Source organism: Heterocephalus glaber, unplaced genomic scaffold (assembly GCF_053883595.1).
Source record: "Heterocephalus glaber isolate CG9 unplaced genomic scaffold, H.glaber_assembly_v1.0 deba00000676, whole genome shotgun sequence".
Classification (NCBI taxonomy): Eukaryota; Metazoa; Chordata; class Mammalia; order Rodentia; family Bathyergidae; genus Heterocephalus; species Heterocephalus glaber.
In genome coordinates this window covers 11,201,297-11,213,452 of record NW_028258156.1, presented here as the reverse complement: position 1 = coordinate 11,213,452, position 12,156 = coordinate 11,201,297, and the positions used below count along the sequence as shown (strand labels likewise).

The window sequence follows — 12,156 nt, the reverse complement described above, 5'->3', positions numbered from 1 at the left end:
CGTAAAAGTCACATGTAGCACTCCATTCTCTACAGAAATGATAATTCTTCTCCAGGAATATAGCTCATGTAAACTTTGTTCTTAGAGTGAAGCAGTTTTCTATCCACCCTAGAGTCCAAAGACATCAAAAGAAAGAAACACATCAGAATCCATCTGAAAGGATAAGGGGATGTAGCAATGATATTGATCAAAAAGCACGTTAAGATTCAGGCAGTGGCTTTTCTTATCAAATGCAAGAGAAAGAAAGTGAGAAGGAAAAATGACCCTTAGACACAATTGCTCTGTAACCTAAAACAGTTACAGTGAGAGCTACATCTGACCTTAATAGTTCATCTAGATTATTTCCCTGCCCCTTGAATAGTTGAGAACACTAAAACAGTTTAGTAAGTTCACACAATTAAAGGCAATGCCAAGAACACAAACTGGCTGTATTGAGTTGGAGTCTAGGCATTTTTCCACCCCCTCCCAAATTTCTACACTGAAGCTACAGAATTCAATTTTGAGATGGGACCCGACAGAAAACATTGGTGAATTTGACCACCTTCTTGAAGCCTTTTGGAGAAAGTCCACTGTTACCCTCTCTTTCTTGCTTATAAAATGTTCCAGTGTCCATCAAAACAAGATGGTTGGACAGTGATATTTCCCTGTGTACTGGCAGAATTCCCATTTTAATAGATTAATTTGTCAAAATACCAAGAACTAGGCATTGAGAAACATATTTGCATCAGTAAACAACAGGACAAGATAAATGAACATTCGTTTTGAGCATAGTTATGGAGACAGAGAAAAGCTATGTGGACACAGAAGAGGGAACATTAAATTATATAAAGCAATACAAGTTGCATCCTATATATGTCACATACGAAGTTTTGAAAGTTTTTAAATCCCCATTTTCCTAATTAGTATTATTTATAGATTTTAAAAGATGAGTATTTGGATATTCTGATACTATTCATTCCTAATCTGCTTTTATTTCTGGGAGGTTTGAGGGAAATTTTATAACCAGCCAGATAGGAGAGGAAAGAATGATATTCTGTTATTTATACTCAAAGCAAAAGCTCATATACAATGAAACAACAATTGAAATATGAATGGCCTTTTGTTAAAAGGTGCATTTGAAATACATTTTTGAAAGCATTCTAAGCAGAGACAAAATATATTATAACAGCATTTCAGGCAAAAAGAATCACCAGCATAAAATTGCTATGGCCTCTGTAAATAATGTTGCACTGTACATGCGAGTGCAAATCCCTTTGAGATACTGTTTGCAATTATTTTGGAAAGTTTTCCAGGACTGAAATTGCTGAATCATGTCGTATGTATCCTTTTAATTTTTGAGGACATTGTGCACTGTTTTCCACAGTGGTTGGTTTTACATCCCACCACCAACAGTGTGCAAATGTACCATTTCTCCATGTCAAACAACTGAAGTGCCAGTCAAAGATTGGATAAATGAATAAAGAAAATGTGATATTCACATACAATGGATGATTTAAAAGATAAAGGCTTAAAAGATAAAGAAATGTTACCATATGTGACAACATGGGTAAATCTTGAAGGCATTATGCCAAGTGCAATAAGCCAGTCACAAGAGGAAAAATAGTGTATGATTCTACTTATGAGATGTGATCCAAAAATATGGTAAATGTGTAAGTTAAAAAATTATTATGCTAAAAAACACGTCACTAATCCTCTGGAAAATACAGTACTCTCCTTCTCTTTGAGCACACTTATCCCATCATTCTTGTCATTTTCTGATACACTTCTGGAAGTCCTCTTTTGTGAGTGTCTTTAAATTGCCTTATTGGGGCTGCCTCAAAGTCCTGAATCAATTTGAAACATTTACCTTTCATGGTCATTTTGACTTTGGGGAAGAGCCAGAAGTTGCTGGTGCCAAATCTGGTGAATAAGGTGGATGAGGAGACACTGAAGTATTTTCATCTGACAGGAATTGTGGTAAATGTCTCAAATCAAATCTTGACATTTAGACAGTCACAAAAAGACACCCAAGGGAGAGGACTTCCTGAACTGCTTCAAAAAGTGGCAAGAATGATGGGATAAATGACTTCAAAACAAGGGAGAATATTTTGAGGGGGACTAATAGCAATATGTCTTTTACTGTAATAAACTTTAAAAATTTTTTTAATTTGAACATTCATCATGATGTTTGATCACATCTTGTATATGAAGTATCTAAAACAATTCAAGTCATAGAATCAAAGAATATAACAGTGATTACCAGGCCCTGTGGGGAGAGGGAAATGGGAAGATTTTCAAAGGGCATGAAGTTTCAGTTATGCAAAATGAATTAAGTTCTAGGAATCTGCTGTGCAACTTTGTGTCAATAAGTAACAGTACTATATTATACACTTAAAATTTTGTAAAGAAGGTAGATTTTATACTAAATGTTCTTACCACACTAGAAGAAAAGAGAGAAAGAAAGAAAAAAGAAACAGAAAGGAAAGGGAAGAAAAAGAAAAAAAGAAGGAAGTAAGAAAATTGAAAATAAATTGATAATTTACCAGCCTTACTCAAAAAGCTTTGTTATATTCATAGGCAGCAAAGTGGAATAGTGGAATGATGGTTGCCAGAGGCTTAGAAGAGGGCAAAATGGGAATTACTGAGTAATTGTTAATGCAGACACCGATTCAGTTTGGGAAGATGAAAATTTTCTGGAGTTTGATGGTAGTTTCATAATTATGAGTGGACGTAATTTTATTAAAGCATAGGCTCTAAAACAGTTAAATGGCATGTTTTATGTTATGTACATGTTACCACAATAAAGATTTTCTAATTGTTAAAAAAATTCCTATGGCTGGGTATGGTGACACATGCCTATAATCCCAGCTTCTCAGGCAGCTGAGGGAGGAAGATGGCAAGTGACAGGAGCAGGAATGTTGGGATGTGGTAACTTTTTGGATGTATTTTGAGAGTGGAGACAATAGAATTTCTTGATAGACTTACTATGGGTGTGTGACAGATGAAAGGGTGTTTCCAAAGATGGAAAATTGAGACAAAAACAGAAAACGCTGTATGGTAAAAGAGAGAATGCATGCATGCGTGTGTGTGTTTGTGTGTGCGTGTGTGTGTGTGTGTGTGTGTGTGTGTATGTTGAGTATGTGAAGAGGTGTAAGGTGAAGGCTAAGAAAGAACAGGACTTTTTCAGGTCAGAGATAGTAGTGCTCTCCACTTGGGCTGTGGGCTCCTAGCACTGGCTCTCTCCCACAGACACCTGTGATGACAGCCCTTCACCTAGAGCTCTCTCCCTGGTCCAGTGGTGCATGAGATGCCAGGGTGTCCTGTGGCACCAGCAGCCCAACAGTTGGCTGGAATCTGTTTTTAGGTATTGTTGTTGGATGTGTTGTCTTGGCCGTTTGTGGAAGTGTAGACTGTCATGAAGAGTTTTCTTTGGAAGTATCTTTCCCTTGTACATCATGGACAAATATATGGGAATGGATGGGAAAATGTGCATAATGTAATAGGCACTTCTGTTTCTGTAAAAAACATCTAAAAAGAGCAGAAGTCCTTATATCATTTGAAAATGTGTAATTTTATAATCTGATGTTTTAAGCTATGACTTACAATTAGACTATAAAGAAAAATGTAGGCTTGGGTTTGCACCTATAATTCCCACATGCATGATTACAATATGACATTATAAATTATACAAGGACACAAAATCTGCTGTCCCAGAGGTGACATAAATCAGGTCATGGCACTAGCTACTCAAATCTTTCAGGTTCTGCTCTTGTTTGGAATGAATCCAAATGGCCTCCAAAGCTCTACATGCACTGGCTTTACTGCCATAGTTCTGACCCTGTTTCCAAACATCTTTCCTTTCATGCACTTTGTGACAGCCACAATAAAGTCCTTGTGAAACCCTGAATACACTGAGACCCTCCCTCTTCAGGACATTTGTACATGCCATCCCCTCAGGTAGCTGTGGTCAATATAACTGTTTGTGACCTGCCTGCTTCTCACTTTGTGTGGTACAGTTAGCTCCATGGTCACTACCCCAGAGTGACCCTCACTGTTTAACGATATCTAAACCACACACCCATGACTTTCTATATATTCTACTTTGTTTGTAGTAGTGGGCCCACAGAGCTACATCCCCAGTCCTTAAAAAAAACATTTTTTTTCAGACAAGTTCTCACTAAGTCACTAAGTTTCCCAGGCTGGGCTCAAATTTATAATTTTCATATCTCAGCCACCGGAGTTCAGGGGTTGTAGGCATGTGCCACCATAGCTGGTTTAGAATTTACCTTTCTCCTGAGCCCGTAATATGTACTTGCCTGCTTGTTTGTTTTTACACTGTCTTTCTCCCCTATTAAAACAGAACTACATAAAACCAAGAGATCGGGGCTTTGCCTGAACCCTGACCAACAACAGTGCCTCATGCATGTCACAGGTAGTTGGTAAAGATTTGTTGATAGAAAAGAGCAAGCGGGTTGAACTCATGGCACATTTATGCACTTGTCCACCATCCAGCTCTTGGAACACTTGCCAAAACCCCTCTTCCTTCCTCCCCAGATTCCTAAGCATTAGGCTCTCTGGTTCATTTTCAGACATGTGGAGCTTGGGGGGCCCCTTACAGACTCCTCTTCCATTGCCGCATATTAGGCACCATATGCCCCAGTCATAGCAAATTTTTTTCATGCCCTTTCAAGTTTTTATGGCTTTGACCTTGCTGTTCATTGGCAGCATTATCTTTCTTACATCTTTCCCTGACCACCTCCTACACTAATGTACGACTCACTTTTCTTCTTCCCTCTAGTGGAATCATATTGTTTCTTGTCTGCTGGTTGCCCACTTTCTGTCTCTTGGTGCATTGTGTATGCCTGAATATTTACTACACCAAACCTCACAGCTACATTTCCCCTCTTTTGCTTCTCATCCACAACCTTCTTGCAGGCAGAGGTATAATTTATTGGTATCTTTGAATCCCAGTTCTATCCCAGTGCATCCCATAAAGCAAAGGCTCAATGAATGTCTGCCTAAAGAAGACAATGATATTGCTGGGTGAGTCTAGATTAAGATGCTTTGAAATGCTTTAAAATTGGAGTTGCAGGCTGTGGAGCTGAGCCTTCAATTTCTTAATGCCAGAACAGCTCCTAAGTTGTTCCCTTCTTGCAACTGAGTGTGTCAAATGAATGGGTTCCAACTTACACTGTTCACTGTGGACATGCAGAGTGAGTCATGGGAAATTGCTAGTGTGGTTCATCTTGAGGACACCATTTCACTTGACTCAGTTACAGTGAAGTCAATGGTTTGGCCTTTGACTAGAGATAAAATCGTTCCAGAGGTCTGATTCCAACTGAGGAAGTTCAGAATTGAAAGCAGTTGCTCCAGATCTCATGGAAAGATATCGGGATGGCCATGTGATATGTCTACCTTTGTTAGTACTAGTATTCTTTTATTTTCATAAGGTCATTGTACTTAGCATGGGGAGCATGGGCTTCACCTGGAGTGGAGACATGTAGGGAAGAAGAAGGAAGTTTGCTCTTCAAAGACGACCATGACAGAATCATGAGTGGTCAGGGGAAGACAGAAAAAGCATACATGCTAGTACCACTCCTTTAATCATTTGTTTTCTAGCAAAGGAATATTTGTACAAGTCATTAGGGGATCTTCTCCATTCTCCCATGGTATGCCAACTATTTTGTCATATGCCTGTTTCTTTGATTTATTCCCAGAAGTACATTCTCATGTAAATTTTTCCAGAAAGGGTGTATTGGAGTCAAACACCTGAATCCATACATGACAAAGTATTTTTATTTATTTTGCATGGAGTGGCTGGAATTAGAATTAGCATTTAGAATTCACTTTCCTTCAAAATGTAGACTCTCATTGTTACTGATTGAGACTTTTCTGTCAATATCATTTTCTATTTCTTTTGGGGATATCCTCGTTTTGGTATCTCTCTTTTGTTTTAGGGATAGAACCCAGAACATTCTCACTGAGCAATATCCCCATTCCTTTTTTAATTTTTTAAAAATTTTAAATATTTTTGAGACAAGGTCTGACTAACTCTCTAAGTTGCTAAGTTCACACTGGGATCTAACTTCTAATCCTCCAGCCTCAGCCTCCCAGAGCACTGGGATTGTAGACTGTCACCAGGCCCTGCTCATCCTTTTCTTGAAGAAAGAGGCGATCTGAGTATTTTTCATAGTTGTAAGCATAGAGAAAAGGTAGTTAAGGTATTGAGATATAGTCTGGTGTTCATAAATGACTAATATTTTCCTAAATTCTTGTTTTGAGTCCTTCCCCTTTTCCCTTCACTACTCCCTCATCCTCAGTAGGACTGCATAGGGTAGGTAGTGCCTCCCCTCTCTTCTGTGTGCCCCTCAGTGGCATGTTCAGGGAGTACTTTCTTTTTGTTTCATTTTTTCAGTATGCTCCCACTAATTTCCCTCTTCTGGAATTTGTTCAAAAAACCCAAAACTCTCCTGACAACTCATATCTATCTATCTATCTATCTATCTATCTATCTATCTATATCTATATATCTATATATCTATATATATCCTGATGCTCATTAATATTTTATTTTGAAATAATATTGGAATTACAGAAAATTTGTCAAAATAATAGCATCTATGTATGTCTGATACCCAGGATCCCCAATGTTAAAAATATAGCCAGTAATCATGTAAAAATTAAGAAATTAATATTTATACAACACAATTCGCTAAATTATAAAAATTATGTAGGACTGAAGCTTTTCCTCTTGTTCCAGCATCCAATCCAATCCCTACACTTAGATGCCAAACCTCCCTTAGTATCCTCGGATCTTTAGCAATTCCTTAGTCCTGCATGGCAATGACTTTTGAAGACAACTGCTTGAATAATTTGTTCAGTGGCCTTCAGGTTAAGTTTCTGTGATGTTTTCTCATTATTAGATTTAAGGTTATATATTTTTAGCAAGAATACCACAGAGCAGAAGTACCTTTTGTAGCGCATCATATGGGTAGTGTTGATACTCAGGTATTGTACCACTGAAGATGTTAATTAGTTTAGGTGATGCCTGCAGTTTTCTTCATTAAGTTTCTTTTTTTTTTCCTTTGTAACTTCTTAGGGGAGATACATTGGTATTATACAAATATCGTGTTTCTCCTCCAAGTTCTGCGCACTAGTTTTAGTACCCATCTATGAATTTTAACTCTATCAATTATTTTTATCTTCAAATGGTGATTTTCTATTTCCTTCAATTCTTCTACATGCATTAGTTGATATTTCTCTACAAGGAAGAGATACTTGCTCTCCTCTTCATTTATTCAATTATTTTTGTATGATACCATGAGCTCATGGATACTTATTTGATTATATGGATTCTAACCAAATACTATTTTATGTATTTTGTTCCTAAAATTGTTCTAGCTTTAGCCATTGGAACTGCTTTTGCATTAATTCATATGCCTTACTGATATGTCCTTATCCCTTTGTGAGCATTTTGTTGCTTTCTGTCACCATAAAATGTTCCAGAGTCACTTTGTATTTTTTGTGACACAGTCCTAAAATCAACCATTTCTCTAAGAATCATTGGATCCTTTTGTTGGGGATTAATATTAGAAAATCGTATCTTGGCAGTGACTATGTTCCTTGTGACTGAGGTGTCTTTATTTTTAGGAAATTTATGCTAGGCCATGCATAAATATAAAAGTAATATTTTTCTATGTTCGTGTTAAAAACCACAGATTCATAAATGTATTCCTACCCAGTTTCCCCAAATAAGACCTATCTGGAAAGTAATCAGCCTAGAAAACTAGAAAATCAAAATGCCAGCCCAAGTCAGCCTATCCTTGCTTTACCTGCCATCATTATTCTCTTCTTTGGTGGCTACTCCATAAGCCAGGTCTTAGTTCGGAGAAACACGGCATATTTTCTTTTCCATGTAATATTGGGAAAGATGAATAGCAAACAGAGATGCTTTGTTTGCCATATTTAAGTAGAAAGCCAAATTCTGTAGAAAAACTAAATGAATGCCTCCTGAGATTAAGGACTTGATCTCAGAAAAATGACATTGTTTTTTCTACTCAGTATTCTAATGTCTTTCAGTACCTTGTCTTAGTCCATTTTGTGTTGCTATAAGAGAAACTAGATAATACAGAAGAATTACTTATCTAATGATTTCGGAGGTCCAAGACTCTGGTGGAGGCCTCTGGGAAGTGTCATAATGCAATGAAAAGGTGAGCAGGCATGAAGAAGACAGAGAAAGAGGGAAAGTGGGCCAGTCTCCTCCTTTATCAGGACTACACTCCCGTGATAATGGCATTAATTCATTCATAGTCTAATCATCTCTTAGAGGCCCAACCTCTTAATACTGTTACAATGGCAATTACATTTTAATATATGTTTTGTAAAGGACCTTCAAAGGGTAGGTGATAACATAGTTCTTTTGAATGACTATCAATCGGATATAAATAGAGTAAAGACCCTTCCATGGACAAGCCTAAAATAATTGTCAAATTAAAAAAATTTATGGAGTTAATTTCACCAGTTTATCAGAGAGGTGGGCAAAGAAGTATTTAATATCAACAGTAGGCAAATCGGTAAAATTCAGTTCAAAATTGAACACATCTTTGCCAAAACAAGTATTTACAGCATAGTAAACATTCAATATATACTTGTTGAAATGAAGGACCCTCACCAATGTCACCTTTTATAAATATCTGTTGTCATATGGTTCTTCATGGCATATTTTGCAGCATAACTTCACGCACTTCTAATTCTTTTTTTTTAAATTAAATTCTTTTATTGGTACATTGTAGGTATACAACACAATTACATTTCTCATTGGGAATTGTACCTTTACATAATGCATCTTAGTTCTTATTTTTTCCCCATTCCTAGCTCTCCCTTCACCCCCTCCACCCTTCCCTATTTACAAAGACTTTATTTCTATTTTTTCCATTTCTCATCATTTTTCCTTTCCCTTCTTTCCTTTCCCCTGCCCCTTCCACTACCCCTACCCCTTTGGACCTTTTCTTCCTATTTTACATTATCGATTATTCATTCTAATCATTGGTACATTTTAGGTATACAATATAATGACATTCATCATCGGAAATTTGCACCTTTACATAGTCTCTCTTGGTTCTTATTTTTCACCCTTGCCCAGCCCTCCCTTCAACCCCTCCAGTCCTCCCTATTTACAAAGATTTTGTTCCTAGTTTTCCATTTTCTCATATTCATCCCATTCCCTTCTATCCTTTCCCCTAGCCCTCCCACTTCCTTCCCCTTTGCCCTTTTTCTTCCTATTTCACATTACCTATTATACATTTAGTCCTTATGTACACTTTCAGTTTCTCACACCAGAGAAACTATTCGGTATTTACACATGTGTGTCCTATTTATTTCACTTAAGAGTATCGCCTCAATGTGCACCCACTTAGCTATAAATGTCTCTAATTTCTCATTTTTTATGGCTGAGTAGTACTCCATTTTTTTTAAAAAACACCACATTTTCTTTATCCAGTCTCCAGTTGATGGGCATTTGGGCCGTTTCCAAACACAGTTCTAATTGTAATCATGCACAGCTATTTCATTAAACAAACATCTATTGCTCAGACACAATTCCAGGTATATATAATTTTAAGTGTAAGAAGTCAATCAGGTAATTTTTTTTCCATAGTTTCCATCATTTTCTTATTTTCTGGATTGAATTCAATGTATAAGATTAGTCCTGCAACATGGAGTATTTTGGAAATGTTTGTGAGAATGTAAAACCCATATGTTTGTGAATTTGGGCATAATCTACATAATAAACTTGCTACTTGGTTTAGACAGAAGCCAAATCATTTGTTCCCTAAGTGAGTACATAAGATTAATTAAAGTGTATCCTGATAAGACACTTTTGATTCATTGAAATAACTTATTCCAACATCTCAACAGTGCATGACTATTTCACTCATCTGAAAAAAATAGTTAATTGATCACTTGTAACATTTTTAATGAAAACTACAAAAGCTGATGTTAATGGGAAAAGAATCTAATGTACTCTTCAGACAACATATTTGTATTAGAGAGTCCTAATTTTATTGAAGAAAAAAATAATGAAATTGTACATAGCCAATAATTATGGATTTCTACTTAGTTTCATTGATGTGCTATACAGATTTATGTGATTTTCCCATTGTTTGAAGGACCATCATGGAAACCACTTTCACGTACATTTATTTATAAGCTTGATGGATGGAACTTGTATGATAGCAGTAGAGTTATTAAAAATAATATTTCATTCATTTATATCTCTAGATAATTTTCACTAAATATTTTATTTTCTACATTCAACAACTTCTCACTGGTGACATGCAATTCAGATTTTTTAAAACACAAAGTTAATATAGTATCATTGTAGAAAATTTGGAAACTCGCAAACAAAAATAATTATTTTATTGCTCAAAGATCACTATTTTAATATCTTTTTAGTTATTTCTCACAAACATACAGTAAGGGATCTTACTACTTGTTAATTTCATGACAGTGTGTAGTTTCCTTTATTAAATAGTTCTTAAAATTTGAGTTTTTATGATGGCACACTGGTCTTGAACCCTACTTTAAAGGTTTTTAGATTTTTTTATAAAGTTCTGTGCCATATATTAGTCTCTCTCTCTCTCTCTCTCTCTCTCTCTCTCTCTCTCTCTCTCTCTCTCTCCCCTAGCCCTGTTGAGCAGGGGTAAGGGAGAACTGAGTGAGCAGAGGAGGTCAGTTCCGACCTGTCTGAATGGGGCCAGCGAGGGCAGCTGTCGTGGATAAGACTGCCACATTCCTGGTGTGTCTGACCTTGGACTCACTTAACATTATAGTCTGGATCTTATTAAGAGAATTTCGTGTTTTTCCTTTGCAAGAGTCACCCCCTACCATGACAAATATTTTTAAATATTTTTTTTTAAAGTTGGAAAAGCAAACTTTTTCCAAAAAGAAATTTATAGTTCAAATTTACACCAAGTTTTCACTAAGCAGAGCAAGCTAGGTTTTCCTAAACCTTCTTCTGTCCTCTGTAAAACATTAGTCACTCCCTAGGAAGAAGCAGAGTTTTTTATAGGCAGAGGGATAAAACAGCTACAGATGTGCATGTAATATGATGGGCCTTTGAATGTACCTGCAGAGCATTTTTTTTTCAATAGGAAGAAAAACGATGAAAGAAAAAAGAAGGAATTGAGATGCTAAAATAACAGTGATGAAGTATTAAGGACATGATAAGTTTTTGGTCTGTTCAAACATTGTTTTCTTTTCCCTTTTTCTTTATTCTTGGGAAGTTCTTGAGGTTGAGCCAAATCATTTTCACTGAACAATTTTAAAGGCATTCACCATTCCCATATGTGACTGGTTGCCTTTTTACTATACAGGACTGTCGTGATGCCTGTGGCCAAAGAGTTTGATCCAAACATGGTCCTAGTTTCCGCTGGATTTGATGCATTAGAAGGCCACACCCCTCCTCTGGGGGGGTACAAAGTAACAGCAAAATGTAAGTATGTCTTTCAGGATCTTCAAGATATGCTATGATATCATAATATCTTTTAGGTCATTAAGATAGGCAGTGTGTTTTACTTGAGTTAGGTAAAATTTGATAAGAAGTTTGAAAATGATTCTGATCATGTTTATGGCCCTGTCAGTTCAGACCTCTATGGATACTGACCTTTAAAAAATGGTGAACACTTTCTTTTGGCAGACTCCATGGGACATGTCAGAACCTTTATACCCTCCATGAGTCCCATTCATTCTTCATTAAAGGTAGACATGATAAATCTTCTGTTTGAAGTATGATAATTGACGTGAGAAAGTAATGAGTCTACAAAAGTGACTGGAGCATTTGGGGAGGAGAATGGAAGTCATTGTTTTTATTCCACTGTACCTGGGGTGGGGGTAGCAATAGCTATTTCCGAATAATCTTATGGTCTTCCAGGTTTGATTATAAGAGTATACTCCCTGCTCAGAGGCTCCGTGCTGTCTATGGACAGTCCTCAGAGTTGCTATTGCTCTGCTGTGGTGTTGCAAAGATGCGCTTTCTGGCTGTGTTCTTTAGCAGCCCCCACCACACAAAGAAATGAATTTCATATTATATTGCTTTTGAATAACATGACTCAGTGGAATCTGGCTTGAAATTAGGCTTTTCTTTTAAGAATAATTTCCTTGCTCTGAGTTTAAAAGCAA

The 12,156-nt window shown here is 36.6% G+C and overlaps 1 protein-coding gene across 2 annotated transcripts in view; it reads left to right on the top strand.

Moving 5' to 3' along the window:
• Positions 1-12,156, top strand: part of LOC147829256 (histone deacetylase 9-like) — a 193,400-nt gene that overhangs the window by 52,886 nt on the left and 128,358 nt on the right. For both annotated transcript variants that reach the window (XM_087206452.1, XM_087206451.1), the window contains exon 6: positions 11,352-11,470. In XM_087206452.1, coding sequence (XP_087062578.1) covers positions 11,352-11,470 — 119 coding nt within the window. The remainder of the gene's footprint in view (positions 1-11,351; positions 11,471-12,156) is intronic.